This window comes from Lissotriton vulgaris, chromosome 6 (assembly GCF_964263255.1).
Source record: "Lissotriton vulgaris chromosome 6, aLisVul1.2, whole genome shotgun sequence".
NCBI classification, from domain to species: Eukaryota; Metazoa; Chordata; class Amphibia; order Caudata; family Salamandridae; genus Lissotriton; species Lissotriton vulgaris.
The window spans coordinates 619,555,213-619,574,734 of NC_141694.1; the positions used below are offsets into that span (position 1 = coordinate 619,555,213).

A 19,522-nucleotide genomic window follows, 5' to 3' on the forward strand; every position below is an offset into this window, starting at 1 on the left:
GACAAAGAGACTGCCTTAAGCTCCTCAAAAAATCTATAAACAGCACACTGAGCATGCTGAGAAGACACCCAGGGGAGGCAAGCACACGCTCACTTCTGAGGGACCAAAGGACAGCACTCAAAAAACTGAAATGGGACATCAACAAAGACCAAGATAATGCAATATGGGCAGAACTTCTACATGACCTAAATTATAATGATAGTACCTGGTTCTGGAAAACCGTTAATGACATAATCCACCCTCATCATGATGGAATTTCGTCACATATTTCGGAGGAACTCTGGGTGGAATTCTTAACCGAGCACTTTAACAACCAAACGGGACGTGTCGGAAAACAAGATACTAATAGTTGGCCAATAGAAGAACACTTAGGAGCGAGCCATAATGAGACGTTGGAGTCGAACATGCCAGACATAGAAGTTATACTATCCTGCGAAGCCAGTAGCTCACTACCACTTCTAATAAAAAAGCAGATCGCAAAAGGGAGGAAAGAAGGGGCACCGGGACAAAACGGTATTCCGCCTGCACTGTTCAAAGCCAAGTCAGGTGATTGGACAGACATCCTGCAACCTCATTTTCCTGGAGATTAGGCTTTTAAACAGACTACCAGAATCATGGAAGGGCTCGCCAATTGTGCCGATCTACAAAAAAGGCGATAAGGCCGCGCCAAGTAACTATCGGCTGGTAGCACTGACTGACAAGGAAGCAAAATACTTTGTGGGTACTGTCCTAGAGGTTCTCAACACCTGGGCAGAGGAAAATTAGATCATACCGTTAAAGCAGACAGGCTTCTGAAAAATGGCTGGCACATCTACAAACATTCTTCCAATTTCCTTATTGATTGATGCAGCAAAAACAACTAACCTTCCAGTACACCTATGCTTAATCGACTTCATCGCTGCATTTGATAACATGGAGAGGGGACTGTGGGGAAAACTGGCGCGCTGGGGAATCCCACAGTCCATCTTAAGCATCTTGTCACTTCATCATACAGATACCTGGGTGCAGGTGAAACTGGGCGGTGGAACTTCCCTTCTCCTCAAAAGTCCCCACAACCAAACGATTGAAGCAGAGTTGTGTGCTTGCACCCACACTGTTCAACCTATTTATGGCTGATGTTCCAAAGGCACTCGACATCTGCAACTCACATGCACCTAAGCTAGGAGGCAAAACATTGACCAATCATATGTACGCGGATGAAGTAGTTCTTCTCAGCTACACTTATGTGGGTCTCTAACATCTAATGCAAAACTACGCCACAGAAAACAACTTAAAAAATTAACCTTAGCAAGACCTGGTCAATGACGATAAACAACAACAGAAATCAGCAGAGGAAATGGTACGTGGGAGGCACACAACTTGAACCATCACATGAATACAGGTAGCTATGAGTTATAATTGACAAGGAAGGGACATTCACTTGTCAAAAAGACCAAATAAAAAGGAGAGGGTTTTTAATAGCACTCACTATCAATGAAAAATCTCACAAACAAGCTGACAGGGCCAACACGGAGACTGCTCCTGAAGGTAGCAAAAGCCAAACTACTCCCCACAATCACTTATGGCAGTTAAGCAATGCGGGGAGAGATGCCAATGTACTAGATAGCACGCTGGTCAAAGCTTATAGACCATTTTTTGCCTCCTGCGCTACATTCCATCAGCTCAATTAAGGCTGGAGTTCAGCCTTTTTCATTAATCCCTGGCCAGGCACAGATCTTAAATTATCTGTTGGCACAAGATCACAAGTGCCACCTCAAACACCTTAAATCAACTGCTATGGCATGAACTCCAGCACAGGGAAACCTCCAAAGCAAGAAGCCACCTACAGACATCTATGGAAACTACCAGGCTCCCGGAACTTTGGAATACACAACTTGGTCATTTAACTTTCAATAAATGGTTTGGAAATGCATGAAACAACTAAGGCAACCTTCTCAGTCAGATGTCATGCCTGGATGACCCTAAATTCCTACAAAACACTTGCACCTCAAAAGTTCTTTAATCAGAGCTATCCCAAATCAATAAAAATAACATTTCTAAGGCACAGACTGGGCATTCTCCCATGCACTCAGCACCTCCCACCTTAGCTGAGGGCAACAACCCCAAGACTTGCAGGCTGTACGACACCAATCAAGGAGACTTTCTACACTTATTCTGCACATGCAAGGAACGGCCGCAAGAACGGTCACAGTTGTTAAAAGCCCCCTTTAAGCAGAAAGGCATCCTCACCAGGAGGCAAGCGGTGCTGGCATGCTTCAATCCGGGGGACACACAACTGAACTGCAGAATGGTAACATTTCTTATTGTGGCCGAACAAAAAAATGCCAAAATAACAACCTAACTTCAGCCACACAAGCAATAAGTTGCCTATGGAGCAATCGGCCCGCAAACTGGAAAGAGCCCCTTTTTTTTTGTATAAACTCTGAGCAGGCTCTAACAACCGAACAATATGCACTATACTGCACCTCACCACGCACACGTCTGGCATTAGTAACGTTTTAACAACCGCACTGCACTTTATTTTGTGAACCAATGATTCTTGCTAACGCTCGCACTGACAATTTTAACCACTGTACAGAATTTATTAGCACGTGTTTCATTGATTTTAATGGTGTACAATACTTCTTGAAACCATTGGGACAAGATAGAGAAATGGGGTTTAGTGTGCCTGAACTCAGAGTGTAAAAATGCATCTTTTAGTAAAGATGATTTTTATGTTCGGTGTTTGAAATACCACTTTTAGAAAGAAGGTATTTTCTTGCTTAGCCATCCCGTGTGCCTCTGCTGGGCTGGTAGATTGACTGTCTGGCTTTGAGGTGACAGGGGCTGGGGATGTGCGTTCTCATCAGACAGCCCCTGGGGGTGTCAAAGTGAGTCCTGCTTTTCCTGGATGAGTCAGAGCTGGGCTGAATAGACCTGCACTGTATTTATAGTAGTGGGATGAGATGGCCTGACCTCCTGCCCAGCGCCAAAGAGGATGGAACAGGTTTGGGCTAGGTACAGACACTCTCTGCCCAATAGCACAAAGATAAACCAAGCTAAATATTTGTGCCCAGACCCCAGAAATTTAGAACTCGCTGGAATCAAGGAACCTGCCAAGAAGAAGAGCTGGAAGAACTGCCAAGAGGAGTACTGCTCCTTTGCTGTTTTGTTGCTTTGTTGGGTTGGCCTGCAATTCCTGCTTCGGCCTTGGGCAGTGAAAATACTGGATCGAACGTTCTTTACTTGTTGCTGAGTATCTCCATGGGCTTGAAGTAGAGCTTGCCTCCTGTTCTGAAGTCTCATAAACCTCAAAGACTTCACCGACCTCTGAGTACCGCCTCTGGAACTGTAGTCTTAGTTGCCACAGAGAGGGAAAAGCAATCGACTCAGTCACAGACTCCGTCGCTGGCACCACCGCATCTCGCACCGCGACCCTGTCCTCACTGATGACGACCGCTGCCGCTGAGCTGCTGCTTACCCCGTGGGCACCACACTCTGCACCGCCTTGCTTCACTTCGCCACCCTGGTCTCACCCACGCATTAACTGACTTCAACAACCAGACCGTGGCTTGGGGCCACTGCTCGCAAGTCTTGTAACACCCTGCCCCGTCCGAGACCGCAGTCCGGGCCGACCGACGCCAGCCCCCCGCAACCAGCACTGTCACCTGGACAGTGATCTATCCACACCTCAACGAGCACCGCCATCACTTCGTACCGCAGACCTGGTCTCACCGAGGCCGCTGGATAACAGTCACTGAGCCGCTGCCTGCCCTGCGACTTGAGGGCGCCACACCACTCCACTCAATCCGCAACTGCGACCATGGCCACAACCGGCCAGCACCAATGTCATCGGCAGCAATGAAAGGTACTGTTTGGGTCTGCGGACTCCCCGACCGACACGGTCAGATGGAACTGTTGGATTCTATTGTTCTCAGCACCACAGTATCACCGGACGGAGCTACCAACTTCAAGGAACTGCATTTTTAAGGTTATTCTTGTAAAGTGCATATTTTTAAGTACTGTATGTTGGATTTGTATCATTTTGGTTTTGTTTTGAATATATAAAGTATTGGATATTTTTCTAAACTGGTGTGGTGTTCTTTTGTAGTGTTTTAACTGTATTACTGTTGGTTATGTGCAACTCCTTTACACATTGCCTCTGAAATAAGCCTAACTGCTCATGCCAAGCTACCAAGGGGGTGAGAAGGGGTTATTTCAGTAGTGTATCCCTCTTACCCTGACTAGAAGGAGGGGTCCTTACTTGGACAAAGGTGCAAACCATTAACAACTAGAGACCCCCATTTCTAACGTCCCCCAATTACCACAGCAAATCATTTTTACAGTGGGGGAAATTATATTAAACGGTGTTTAGCAAACCAAATGTCATTGAACATAGTGGTATAGCCAAAGGTGTAGCTCAAAACAAAGGGCCTCATTTATGAGGAATTGGCTTAGGGCTTAGCTGCAAGCCTTCTTGTGGCGCTGCCCTATGCCAATTTGAAAGGGCAGGAATGCACCGATTTATGAAATCCAGTGCATTACAGTCCTTTCCCCTTGATTTGGCACACAAAGTACTGCCTAGCCCCAATATAGGCAGGATTGTTTTTGTACGGGAAGAGGCACCTTCCTTCACCAAAATAACCCAGAGGGGCGTTTTCCTATTTCTATGTGTGCTGCAGGCTGCAGCACACATGAAAAGAGGACAAAATTAGGAGAAATTAAAACATTTCTCCTCGTTACGCCTCCACTGGGAGGGCATCCGTTTTTGGAGCTGCCCCAGGTTTGCGTGATTTTAATATGGGGCAGTATCAAAATCCATGAGCTTTGTATTTGAATCCCACGCAAAGCCCATGGAACACCTCCTTGACGCAGAGTATGGCTGCGCACTGACTTGCGCTGCTATGACTTACTCCATATCTATGAGGCCATGCAGGGTGACTTTGCACTGCCACATAGGTATGGTTGAGATGCTTGCGCCACCTGAGCATTAAAAAAAAAGTGATGCTCTGACAATGCAAGCTTCTCATAAATAAGCCCAAAATATTCTGTACATATTTTAGGTCTTTCACCATCAGGTATCTACATATAAAATATTGGGCAGCGTAAATGAAAAATAAATAAAATACGTTATTGCTCATTGGGAAATGCACTGTAGGCACATTTGCCTTTCATTCAGTCAAGCAGATGATAACTATCTAAATTAGCTCTCCCATGATGTCTGTCTTTTTGCAGGGACAAGTGAAGCTGGAGAATCTGCAACCCTCCCTTTCCCAGGACTCCACGACCCCCCTGGCGGTTGCACCCCATAGATTGAAGACCTCTGCTCTATAGGCTATGTGGATTTTGGCACCCATTAGTTATGCCGATGAACATTTCTCTCCTGCACTGAATTGCATAAACCACACAGCAATTGTAGGTGGCAAAATGCCTGTGGGCAGGGTAGTGGAGGCAAGCGGTGGGGCACCACCCTATAAAGCAACAAAAAGACATATGGCAATCACCATGAGGCAAACATCGGTGTCAAGTGTGTGTCAGTGTTTATCCCGTGGAGAAATGAAGTGGCTGCTCCTCCTCTAAGGCGGAGGAGTGTTGCGCCACTGCGACACAGCAGTAAAATAAAGGAAACCTAAAATGATAATAACTCCACTGTTCATGGTCAGAACACTATTAGTGAGTTGGCCAAGAATGTTTGCTTATGCTTTTCCTCTGCTACCTCTCATAAAATATGCAGGGAGGAAATTCCGGCAAACATCCCTTTCATCCTCAGTGCTCCAAAGTGGGAAAAGCAGCCATGGTATACGATGCTACTGGGAAGGTCTGTTCAGCCACATGATAAACTTCCCATCAGATCACATCTCCTCTCTTAGCATCAGGTAAAGATCAGACACCCTGACCTCTGGGAGATGCTTCCAGCAATTTGGCAGCAGAGGTCTTAGAGTCTTGATATCTCAAATTTCCTGAGCAGTGTATGCAAATCCTGCAATAGGCCTTTAAGACAACCATACTTATGTGCTACACAGCAAAATGGAAGGTATGCGTCCATCATTGTATAAGCAAGTAAATGTAACCAAATGCAACCTCTTAAAGCATCAGTGCAGGTTATTATGTGTGATATAGCTTTATTTCATACCCATTTCCAATTTATTAGATTTTACCTTATAAATGTATACATTGTCACTGCACGGTCAAATATCTTTATAAGCTTCAGCTCAGTTGATGGCTTGGGGTAATGTGTATGCTTGTGCAACCAACAAACACCGTCTATCTCTGTGCCCAGGATGGTATAACAGACAATACTGTATAGTACTTTTGTAGGTCAGCCATTGGGGCAAAAAAATTACATTAAAAAATCATTATCACCTATTTCTACTTTTGCCTACTTTAGTGCGAACTGCCTCCACAATTAAAATAAAATAAAAGGGCTTACATTAGGATGGAGGAGGAAGAGCTTTACCATTTAAAGGGTTAACCAATCTGATTGTGTAGGGCCACAAAGCCACAAAATACATGTTGGTATGTACGCCATGTTTGTAAAGTGTATTTACACCCTTGAGGGTTTCATGGTACTTTAAACCCAGAACAGGGCAGGTAGTCCTGTCTTTGAACTGAACACATAAATAGCCATTTCACTAAGGTTTTCCCGACCGTTAGAAGACTTTGCTCACCACTTAGAGAGAGTGGAATGTCAACCCAGAGGCTTACAGCCTGGATACGATTGAGTCGAGGATGAACCCCAGGTTGCGTGCATGGTCGGTGGGTGTCGGTGCTGCACCTAGTGCGATCGGCCATAGGGAGTCGTCCCAGGCTGAGGGGGTGGAGCCGAGGATGAGGACCTCCGTCTTGTCCGAGTTCAGCTTCAGTTCTTCATCCACTCGGCAACGGCCTTCATTCCTTCGTGAAAGTTGGTTTTGACAGAGAGAGGGTCCATGGTGAGGGAAGAGGATCAGATGGGTGTATTCGGTGTAAGAATGATGTTGAGGTTGTGCAGTCGGGCGACATGGGTGAGCGGTGCCATGTAGACGTTGAACAATGTCAGGCTGAGGGATGATCCTTGGGGTACGCCATAGATTATCTCTGAGGCTATGGACCGTAAAAGGGGGAGGCGGACGCTCTGGGTTCTGCCAGAGAGGAAGGAGGTGGTCCATTCCAGAGCCTTGTCTCGGATCCGTGCGTTGTGGAGGCGTGCGCATAGGGTGCGGTGACAGACATTGTCGAAAGGGGCTGATAGTTCCAGGAGGATGACGGCCGCAGTTTCGCCGTTGTCCAGCAGGGCCCTGATGTCATTGGTGGTGGCGATGAGAGCAGTTTCCGTAATGTGGTTGCTGCTGCAGAATCCGGACTGGGACGTGTCCAGGATGTTGTTCTCCTCGAGGTAGCAGGTCAGTTGTCTGTTGACGGTCTTCTTGATGACCTTCGCCAGGGACGGGAGCAGGGAGATGGGCCGGAAGTTCTTGAGGTCCTTCGGATCCGCCTTGGGTTTCTTGAGTAAGGCGTTGATCTTGGCGTGCTTCCGGCTCCCTGGGAAAGTCGCGGTCTCGAAGGAGATGTTGATGGGCTTGCGGAGATGGGGTGCAATGGTGGCGCTAGCTTTGTTGAAGATATGGTGTGGGCATGGGTCTGATGGAGAGCGGGAGTGGATGGTGTTCATGATTTTGATGGTGTTGTTGTCATTTATGTTGGTCCAGGTGAACAGGGGATCGCTGTGGGTGGCTGACATTCTGGGCTCGGGTACAGGCTTTCCAGGCAGGCAGTGCTTTATTTGATGAGATTCTGGTGATTTTGAAGGTATTTTGGAGGTTGCCTGACTTCAAAATGGCCGCCGGTTAACTGCCAATGTATTCTATGTATGGCGCCTGACTTCAAGATGGCCGCCAAAAGGGACATGATTCTCTGTCTTTACAGTGACTCCAGTTCCTTATTAGCCTATTTCTTCGAGGGTAGTCAATACTTTAGACTTGGACTCACTCTCGGGCAGCTCCAGTCTTCCTGGGATGGCGCTCACACAGCGCTCGCCTCTCGTGATTTCAATCGCGTTTTCGCGCTCTTTTTCGTTTCGGCGCTCTGAGGAGGTTATTCTCTGGCTGCACGATCACAGCAGGGGGGGGCAGCAGCAGTGGGTGGACAGGACCCCACTCTCGTCGCCAGTGTACAGGCCCCGTTAACCCCCAGTGAAGACTCGGACTCCGAAGCTGCTTTCTTGTGCTTCTTTTATTCTATCTCTCCACAACTCTACTGCTCTTTTCTTATTTCCCCTTGTCCCCGCCTCTTCCGCCTCCGCCTGCCCTGTCTAAACATCAGGGTCAGGCAAGGCGATAGGAGAAAGATCTATAAATTAATATATGTGGCTCCACTCAGCCGCCATTTAGCCCATGTACTAAATGGTTCATGTACTTTAATGATAAGGATATAACTCAGCAATCGGGAGACACTTGGGGAAGAATCGGATCTTCCCTGCTTCAAGGCAAACTTTTTCCCTTGCTGCTACAAACGATATTCTTTCTCATGCCCTTGCTGTATTGAACACCTAGTAAACTTTTTAAACAAATTGAAGGATAGTGATATTTGCTTGTCCTGTGGAACACAATGTGGGGACATGGAACACATGTTCTTTTCATGCCCTAATCTTACTCCTTATTGGAAGGATATAGCGGTCTGATTAAGTAAAAAATTCAAAATTACTATCTCGTTTAATCTATTCAACGAATCGCACTTGGTCTTCATGCGGCATGGAAATCCCTCATACTTACAGACATAAACCTAATTCTCTTTGACTTGTTGGCCACTGTTGCTCTTAAAGTTATTCTACTTGATTGGAAAGATTTCAAACATGTCTGTTACCACACCTGGTGGGTGTGGGTCACATATCTTAAAAGCTCACACTCTGCCCAATTCTATTACACTAGGAACCCAGTTCTGCTTATGCGTGTTTGGGGAACCTTAGATTCTTTTATAAAAAAAACTAGAGTACAGCTCCGATTCCCCTGGTAAGATGTTGGCCTGTGTGTGGCCCTAGCTACTTACTGTTCGGCTTTCTTTCCCCTTTCCTTTGCCTCTTCTGTATCTCCCTCCCTGATTCTCTTTTATTCTATCTTCCTCTGTTTATATTTCACACCCTCCGAACCCAGATGCATATTTTTCTTCTTCTCTCCAAGTACAGTTTAGCTTTTTCTTCTCTCCAAGTACAGTTTAGTGTTTAGAAACACTCACCAAGATCTTGATCCCTAGAAGAAGAATAAAAGATGCATGTATTCCCTCATCTCCACTCAACCAAATCATATAGGGTGAATTTACAATTTATTGCAAGATATGTGTACCCAGATCTCACTATCTCAGTGCCTCTAGATAACAATGTGATTGCTCTCGTAATTTTGCTCCTGAACACTGATCAGCAAACTGTCTTCTTGTAATTTGTTTGGAGAGATCTTTCATTTTTGTATTGCGCTAAAAATCAATAAAACTTTTGGAACCCCCAAAAATATGATTCTCGTATCACAATGGCTCATCTGCCCTATTTCAGAATTTGTAACATTCAATAGTTAATTTGAAACCTGACATGGCTTATCACAGCTGTTTACTTCTACTGCCACCCACTTCTGGTGTTATACACTCATTCTAACAGATGTTACAATACTAAGGTATGTATACTTTAAGGGACTTACGACCAGCTCTCTTCATTCACTTGTCTCTTATATAACTCACATCACATTTTTCTTACGTCCACTACAGCATGCAACATGGAGCAGGGAGTCGGCCTACTTCTGCCACTGGCTAGCTTCACTGTGAGTGACCGTATTCTGCTCTGTCACAAGGAGCACAGCCATAGACAAAGTAATTCCTTTCAGTTCCAGGAACTATAGTCGCAGAGTGTGCTATTGAGACAAAAAAATGTTTGCTATTGACAGTCATTTTAATTATTTATTTTTATATTGGTAAGTCCTGGCAGTTTCTCCAGAAATGAAAGTTTACAAAAACCGCGAAAAAACAAACCTTGACAAAGCCAACACCACACAGACAATGCCAAGCCTATTGACTTTGTCACTGTTTGTTTAATTTCCTATTGGAGTATGTGCTGTTATCGAATGAACGTGGAATATAATTCAACTTGTTATAGTGTTTATTTTCTAGTAAACAGAGTACTAAACTGCATATTCTAACCATGTTTCTTGTTTTCTTCACCAGACCGTAGAGTGTAAATTTGAAATTTTCACTGTCCCTTGGCGAAGAACGACTGAACTGATGAAACGGGATTGCAAGCAGTAGACGCCTTCTTTCGGGAGTCGGACTGCAATAAACAAGCTCCTAGAGCTCAATAACATTTAAAAAATAGCAATACTTTTTTTCATAACCTTTTACAAAATTACTTGTTTCTCTGCAAATAACTCATAAAGGAGCCTCCTTTGTTTTAAGCATAATAAAAAATTTAAACAAAATAGGTTTGTTTCTGCAGTCAGTGTAATGTACCTCGTGAAAAACCCTTCAAGACTCACTAGTTTGTTTTTTCTTGTCATTTTCAGTTGTTTGTGATAAATGTAATGATTCTTTAAGAACATAGTATTCAGGGGCGGCCGGCACGGCTCGCGGGTGGGGGCAGGTGCGCAAGGAGGGTGCAGGCTGCTTTTTATTTTAATAAAACTTACCTTTCCGCCCCCAGGTCCAGCGTCTTCTCTCCTACTTGCCTGTGTCCGACTCCAGGTCAGAACAGGAAGCAGGCAGCCAGGTTGACCCCGCTAAGCCAATCACAACCCTCTAATGTAGCATTGTGATTGGCCTGAGCGCTGTGACACAGTCCTCAGCCAGGAGGCGAGGGGTGGGCATGCTGTCCATGCAGGCTGTAATGCAACCTGCATGAAGAACAGGGAAGTGTGCATGACTGGTTTGGGCGGCCCAAGAGGGCTGACCAAACAGTCATTGCGCACAGGAGTGTTCCACCACTCCTCTGCTGCTCCCGAACTAATGAAACCTGATGGGGACACCTGCAAAGTAAATGGAGGCCCCCCTCTCCCACACCACCCACAACTTTGTCCCATTGTCACAAAATCTTGTATATTTTGAAATCTCCAAAAATGAATAAAATGCCTGAAGATTTTCTGTTCTTGTCCATTAAATAAACAAGAAAATATATTAAGTTTCAACACAAAGATGAGAAGTACATTTAATATATAAACTATTTCACTTGTAACCTTCTTGTCAAGAGGTGATTTTTAAACTAAAGCAGCAATCGGATCAATTCCAAAAAGTGTGTTTGTGGGCTCAGGAACTTACTATCACTGATGAACAACTAAAGAAATTAAGGGTCTGAACTAGAACTGGGATTGATGGAAAGTAAACTGAGTGCATAAATTCTACATAAAACCAACAGCGCTCATGCCACTGAGTCCCACTGAAACTCAAAGGAATCAAAAATCTCTGTGCTGCACCAGCGTAACATGTAAGTACTGCATAGGTGCTACTGGACTAGCTAGTCTTCTAAAAGGACAACTGAATACAGTCATATGATTTTGAAGTGTGTTCTTGGACTGCTTTACAGGTTGTGCTTTAGTGCTGATTCTTTAATTTTTTTGACACATTTAAATTAAATTACAGCCAGTGGTGTAAGATTCAATTAACGTGGCCCATTAGTAAAATGATTAATATGCTTTCAACCCACCTGAACTGAAATTTACATCATCTTCAGCTGTATGCGTACTGAACTTTTCTTAGGCTGACTCAAATTTAAATGGGTTTTCATGTTGACTGAAGTACTGAAAATTATTTACCACCTCCCAATTATAGGTATATTCACAACCAATCCCTTTCCCATTACCAATAATCAGTCGGTTGGCAGTGTAGAAGGTCCAAGCATTTATTATGACAAACAAAACTCTGCCAGAGGAGCTCCTTGAGACCTAACCCCACGAGGTTCGCCAAGAAAACTGCTGGCACACTGTCAGGACATCACATATATACAGTTGCATTTGCAGAAACATGGCCCAAGATGGAAAAATACAAGCTGGTACAGTTTGGTACAGAAAGGAAAGGCCATATATGGCACACAAAGGACTCTTGGTTTAGCTCATCCTAGATTAGCAAGGTCGAACGGGTGACTCCCTTCTGCCAGCTCTGAGACAGCCCGCCCCGCACCCCTTCTGGAATGTGCTTATCCGGCCTTCTCCTGCTACCTACAACCTTGACAGGCCTAACGAGCTGAAACCGCAGTTCTGCAACAGTTGGACTATTTCTCAGGAGAACAACTTTGGTGCAAGGAAAGAATGGGGCCTGCTAATGTACGACTTGGGCTAGGCCACAAAATGGCGTCGGTCGAGTCAAGCGAGAGAAAAATGCAGAAAGTGGTACAAGCTAGAAATATAGAATACTGCAATACGGATTTATGCTAATGTGTGCGTGCATATGCTAAATCGTTTAGATACATCAAGCTAATCTTAAGGTATCGATTATATGTGTTATATAACCGAAAATAGATTCCGGTTCCTCATGGTGTAGAGAGGACTAGTGGCATAAAATGCATGCCAAGGTCTAATCGCTTTACCACCAACCAGATATGACTGTACCTGAGGTCACACGTATGTATATTATTCTACTTAAAGCTCACTTGACTGAAAAAGGCTATGCTTTCTCTTATTGATGTAAACAACTCAAACGGCATAACATGATTTTTATAAGACTATTCTTATAGCACAAACCAGTGTGAAGGTTCATTTGTTCTAAACTTTACATTATGTAATCCATTTGAAGCTCTTGTGAATTGGTGTGTGTTCTTGAACTGCCCTTGTTTGTTTAAACAGTGCAAATGATCCATATCGATCTGATCAATCTTGGGTACGCACATCAAGATTCACTTGAAATCAATACATTATCCTGTGTCCATGTCTGTGTGAACATCAATACTGTCATCAATGTCCTCTCCTGCTGTACTGCTGCAGTAATCTGTTAAATTGTACCTGAATTGACTAGAATATGTTTAATTACATATGTTTGGGTCACAAGATCCACCTGAGTGCTGGATAATCTGCATTGTTCCTGGGTGTGCCAAACTACCCTTTTAAGCTTCCAGGTCGTGGGTAGAGGCAGTAAATCCATATCATCCTTAAAACCCTCATGTGCAACCCAAGGCTAATCCTGACAATGAATAGCATTGCTAGATGTGTAATGTCCATTACTACAGATCAGTCTATGCTGCATCACCCAGAATGAATCCTCAAACTATATAATTTTGCCAAGATGTACGCACTAGAGACGCTTTAGAGCAACTGTAATAATGTGTCATAAACCCGTTGTTCATTGGCTTGAACTGTGTCTCACACATGGTAGGTACACACATCCCTTCCTGCCTCTCATGTCACTCTTTTTCCAGCTTTTATGCATAGTTACAGCTAATGATTGTGGCAACATGGACAGAGGAGTCTCTGCCAAACACGCCCGACAGCTAAAAGCTTCTCTTATAGGCTACAATGTACTTGCATAGTTCCATCCATCTCTAAACATGCAGTCTAAAACACACATTTTAAGACCACAGCTCTGGTTCCTGCACTCAATATTATACACTAACCTTTTAGCTGACGTGACATAAACAGATTTTTCCATCCATAGTAGTCCAGTGGAGCTGCATGACACCCATAGTGAAATATGCGTTGGCGCATCATCAGCAATATGCATTGATATGTAAATACTATTATAATGCAGTATAATATATAGAGCTACATAACGCGCTTAAATTAATGACAAATGCCTCCTGCCAGAGATCATAATGACAACAGACACACCTTTGGATGTCTAAATCCAAAGGCCATATAAAATCTGAAATATCGTCCCATCATTTATTAACAAGGTTTGAGTAACACTGTGAATGTGCGAAAAACATTGGTGTGTGAGAATAAGTTGTTGCCCCAGCGTAATTTAGGCACCAATTAGTATGAATGTGAATATCATTGGGTGTGAGTAAACTTGGGGGTGATATTTATCCAGAAGTGTTTTCTTCTGTGTCCTCTTTACCACAAATGCATATTATAATTGTCAAATACACTTGTGGTGCCTCATTTGTACCAGGTCTTTTGTTTATTGAAAAACAAGTTCGAATGAGATTTAATATGCTGGTCAAGTCAAAGCGGTACAAAAGGGGGTGGTGATCTGAACCAATCAAACACTCACACCCAGTCAACAGATCTGGGTTTAATCCATCACCGTTCTTTAGCCCACTCTGCCACCCCAGTTCAGACATGGCCATATACAAATCAGTCTGACCCTGTGCCTCATGGGAACAGTCCATCCCGAACTGCCAAGCCATGCCTTCCCTGGACAGGAAACAAGCTTCCTAGGACCGGTTTCTGGCATTACAGCCGTCTTCAGCCAGGCTTGCTTGAATCCAGTGGCAAAGTGAGCTAGGGACTCATGTCTGAGCATACCCTGCCAACTTTTGATTAACAAAGCGGTACAAAAGGGGGTGGTGATGGACAGAGCATCTGAACCAATCAAACACTCACACCCAGTCAACAGATCTGGGTTTAATCCATCACTGTTCTTTAGCTCACTCTGCCACCCCAGTTCAGACATGGCCATATGCAAATCAGTCTGACCCTGTGCCTCATAGGAACAGTCCACCCCGAACTGCCAAGCCATGCCTTCCCTGGAACGGAAACAAGCTTCCTAGGACCGGTTTCTGGCATTACAGCAGTCTTCAAGTCAAATCAAAAGCCTCAAAGGAAAACAATGTATTGAAGGTCTGGCTAGAGAGGCTGCAGGTGGTGTAATATTGCTCTTACACCGACATCTGCAGACTGATCATAGTGGGATAATGCAGGCAGGGTTTTTATATGGGACGAACGTGTGAAGGTACTGGAGCACTTTACATGAACGCCAGTTACATTACACAAGGCCATATTCTTTATTAGAGTCACAGAGAGATTAAGTGACTTGCCTAGAATCACACGATGCTTAACCTACGCCAAGACTTGAAGGGAGTGAATCCCGTTCCCCCAGTTCTTAAGTAGACCGTGCTACCCTAACGCCAGATCCTCCCACCAGGGAGAAGCAGCCTGCGCTTTAATCACCAGTAGATGTTAGACTGATGAAGTATATTGAGGGAGGATGGTGTAGAAGGAAAGGCTGAAAGTTCTAGGAGCAGTGCATCAATTGGGCGGACATTTTGTTCTCTTGAAGGCGAAGGTCGGATGTGAAAGCAGCAAGAGGAGCCTGCCAGTGGTGGAGGAGCAGATAAATGGCATGTGGAGAGTTGTGCTGGAATTACAATTTCTTTTCTATGATATGCTGCGTTGTGGACATCATGAAGGTGTTCATTTTACATTTATTGTTTTCGATTTTAAGTGTCTTCGAGCTCTGCGGTGGAGACTGCAATGTTGACCTTTATGCTCAAAGCTAATAGTCCCTTCAGTGGTCTAGAAATAAGACAGGTGAAGTGCTCTGCAAGGCGCGTGCCTCCTGGAGCTGTGCAATGTGCGCGTGAAAGGAATGCAGATTTGAATCTGCATACTTCTGACGCTGCTTTATGTTCTGCAGTGCTAGTTTAAATGGCAGCGTTCCAGTACTTTAAACCCAGTGAATCAAACAATCGGCACATGTCCAAATAGCCAGGCACCATATTTGCGCAGCTCCATAAAGAACAAGTTGATCAACCATTTAAATGCAAATCAAATAAAGTAAGGCAGATGGAGTGAAACCACGATTCCTTGTAAACAAGTAACCCTTTGCTCATTAGGTGTAAACATGAAATGCATTTAATGGTAGTCTGCAAAATTGTCAAACTGCACTCTTGTGTGATGCTGCCCGATGGACTCTCACTGGCAGTGCGAGTGACGGCCAAAGAACAGAGGGGGAAGAGCCAACACGAGTGCCCCCACCCATAGGCACTACAGAAAAAAAGGCAATGTGAAATTTTGTGGACAGAGATTGGCAGGCGTGCTGCATAGATAGCATGGTCTGTCGATTGTCTGAATCCGTCTACATCTGCATCCACCACACAGTGGAAAACATTTTTTAAAAGGTCCTCCTTTGAACTTCAATTTATGTACTACGTTGAAGCGATTCTCCGTGTCCTGTTTAAAAAAGTAATAACCTTTTTAGGCCGATCCTGGGCAGCACATGCACTGCTCTACGAGGCATACTGTATTTGAGTATGGACTTGAAGCTCCACCCATTCTCCGCCCATATTTTTCATTGGCTTGTCATTGTTCTTTGTAAATGCTGGATCTGATTTGTTAATAGTTAGTCCCTCCTTAGTACCGCCTTGTCTTCATTTTTAACCTCCCATGAGGACTGGCCCTTTTATTTCTGTTGTGACACAGTACGTCTTATTTAGTCTGTAAGCACTATTTTCTTTAATGAGTTTCACCCACTGCACGCACGACATGCTCTCCTGCAACATTCAGCGCACCATGTACGCTTTCACTTTCCAAGCAGCCCACGACAACGGGGGCCACATCTATGAAATTAAATAGGTCTCACATTTACAAGAGTTAGAGCTATTGGAATTGGAGTTGACAATTCCTTTTATTTATGCGCAAATTATCAAACTAGATAAATAAAAGTCATTGTCATTTACAATGCCAGTAGCTTAAACTCTCACAAATGCGAAACTTATTGCATTGCAAATGCTTGTTTGAATTTTGCCGCCCGCTGTGGTCACTAAAGGAGACACGGCCCAAGTGGGAAAAAAGGAACAGCTAACTTGAGGGCGCGGGGCCCTAAACTGTTAACCCAGAGGGCGCAGCATGCAGTATCCACAAAATGGTCTTAAAAATTCATATGTACTAATTTGTTGCAATTCCACATGTAAAGTTAAAACCCTTCACTGCCCAGCCGCCCCCCTCCTCCCCGACAAGCCTTTTTTGGGCTATTTGGGGTTCTTCGTTCTTAGACCCCCATAAGGTTATGTCCATATAAGGTATCAACGCCAGATGTGACCTTTCCCCCTTCCCCCACCCCTCCCCCCCTTCCCCCCTCCCCCCTTTCTCCCCCCTTCCCAAGGAATCTAAAGATACCCAGGGTTTGTGGATTGCTGGAGGGACAAAGAAATCAGCTACGTTTTGAGGTTGGGAAAAATGGGAAAAAAAAGTCTGCAGAAAAAAACGTCTGTTATTTTTCCCCTGCAAATGTTATCAGCGAAGGGTTTTCAGTGCTAAAATCATCCTCTTCCCAGCTTTTGAGAAAAGGCAGACATTTGTCAGAAAACCAAATTTTTAGGTTGAGCTTGGCCAGTGCATGCTCTGCGATATATAACATGTAAGATGTCCAGATAGAACATTCATGACACATAAACGCAACCTTAGACGACCTTTCCAAAGTCTGTGTGATTTATTTCACTTTTCTTTAGATTTTTTAAAAACAAGATTATGCCATTATTTTCATGTCATATGTCGGGCACCACTTTGTTTCAATAGAAATTTTCGTATAGTGTTCACTTACACTGAAATCATACATACGCCAATTGTGATACAACACATTGAAAAACAATAAGACTACATAATAAACGGGAAACATATTCCCATTGTGATATATAATGCAATACAGCAACAAGTCCTTTCTTCAAGTTGCACTAGGCGGACAATGAAAACGTTCATTAACAAAGGCTTCTGCCTGCTGTCCTGCCTGTGTCAAACACTAAGGGATTACAAATGTTGAAGGGTGTTGTCTATACAGGGAAAGAAGCATGTATAATATTCCCTTGTGGAACACCCTGTGTATCTTAACCCATTAGCTGGCGTCAACGTGTTTCGAACCCCATCTTGCTGGGGGGTTCTCCTCAGGATTAGGACTTGGTCTTGAAAACTAAAAAAAGTATAATAAATGTTTTTTAATTACAGAGACCCTGTTCTTCAACTTCAGTTCTCTCAAATGTTATTTCAGTAATTCATTACCTGCTACTTTGCTGGGGTATCAAATTCTTTCTTTCAAGGGCGAATGCTTATTTTTGGGAGATGTAGCTGCGAGTGGCAACAAAAATATATATGTATTTTAATACTTGCAGGACACCCTTCTACAAAACATTCAAGAGGTGAGGAAAAAACCGTACCTTAATTCAAACAGAGGTACCAGCAGTGTATTTGAAAGAACAAGATTCTGTGCTTTATTCACTTCTTTTTTTCTCGTTTCTTCTTTAGTCTAAGATGAAAGACAGATGGCCTTTAGTTGCAACACTGTCAGTTTGGGAGCTGGCTGTATTGAAGGGGCACTCGCTATTTTGGTTAAGCTTTAGTTATTTTATCAGTCCCCACTGTCTGTCTCTAAAGTGCTTTCTGCTTTGTTAAAAAAAAGGAACGTTTTATTTATCTTTAAAAGACACTTGCCTTCTGCTTGAAGAAATCAAACACGATGGTGTTCACAGGTGTCTGTTCAGATTCGTCTGTTACTTCCTGCTTGGATTACAGAGTTCAAAAAGGGTTGTTTGCAGAACCCGAAGTGGATTTTTGGATTGTGAAATCTGTTGCATTCTGGCTGTAGTGGAGACGAGTGTCCATGTCATTTTTAGGTCTCGGCTAAGCGCGCGGAAGCGCGTTCTCGCCGAGAACCTATTGTAGCCGTGTCTGCTTCCCAGGAGACAATCATGGCCGCGCGCAAGACGATTCCAAACTGGCATGCGCACAAGTATGAGCGCTGCGCGAAGCTCTCACACAACACACGCATACACATAAACACACACAAGCGCGCACGCACATCCGCCCATGCACGCACGCACATACAGACACCCCCTCCACACATACACACGCGCGCGCACACACGAGTGCTCCCCCTCCCCCCGTCGCACACAGACACAGACATTAAAAAAAATATCAAAGAATGAACACCAAATAACATACTAGAAACGGAAGAAGGGCGGGTATCTCGTGAAAACATGCATTAGACGGTGTGAGTTAAACCCGGGAATAAAGGCGATGGTAAGCGAGGCGTGTCTCAGAGAGGGGGTGGGCTGAAATACGTGTCTGAAGAGAGATGGAGTCCTTGGTCTTACCCCATAGAAAATTAAATAAAATGAATGAAAGAGTTGCCGGGTATGGTTGCTCTACGTATAATAAGAGGGGTAGTGGGCGATGTATGGACTGGATAGCGTGGTGGGGTGCGATGTCCAACTACGAAGCCTTTAAATAATAATAAGTCCGCCTGCTGTAGCAGCTACAGCGGTTAGTAGTTTGGAACGAGGCACTCAGGTGCAGTGATGTGCCTTTATGGACGTCTGTGCTGCTCGACTGGGTGCCACAGCATGGCACTGTGCTAGGATGGCGTGGAAACTGTACCTCTCAGACTCACCTCCACTATCTTCTCGCACTGTGTGCCTTTGCCGGCACCGTGGCCGCCGAGGACGAACACCACCAAAGGCTTCATGACTGAGCTTAGGACACAGCGAAGACTGGGAGGAATGCGGGGTCAGCGAGCCAAGGATTCTGTACAACATGCAGAGGCTGGTGAAAGGCGGCGCAGGACACAACTGAGGCAGGGGCGGTACACCCGGCCTCCGAGGAGCCAGCAAACCAGAACAGAAACCGACAGGGAGGGAGGAAGGAAGACTGCTAACATAGAAGAGAGACTATCACGG

The 19,522-nt window shown here is 44.5% G+C and overlaps 1 protein-coding gene across 1 annotated transcript in view; it reads left to right on the forward strand.

The window, feature by feature from the left end:
• The window catches only part of LOC147707790 (cystatin-like), a 50,837-nt gene extending 40,425 nt beyond the window's left edge, over nucleotides 1-10,412 (forward strand). The window contains exon 3 of the mRNA XM_086926638.1: nucleotides 10,162-10,412. Coding sequence (XP_086782764.1) covers nucleotides 10,162-10,242 — 81 coding nt within the window. The 3' untranslated portion in view covers nucleotides 10,243-10,412. The remainder of the gene's footprint in view (nucleotides 1-10,161) is intronic.
• Nucleotides 10,413-19,522: the final 9,110 nt, after the last annotated feature.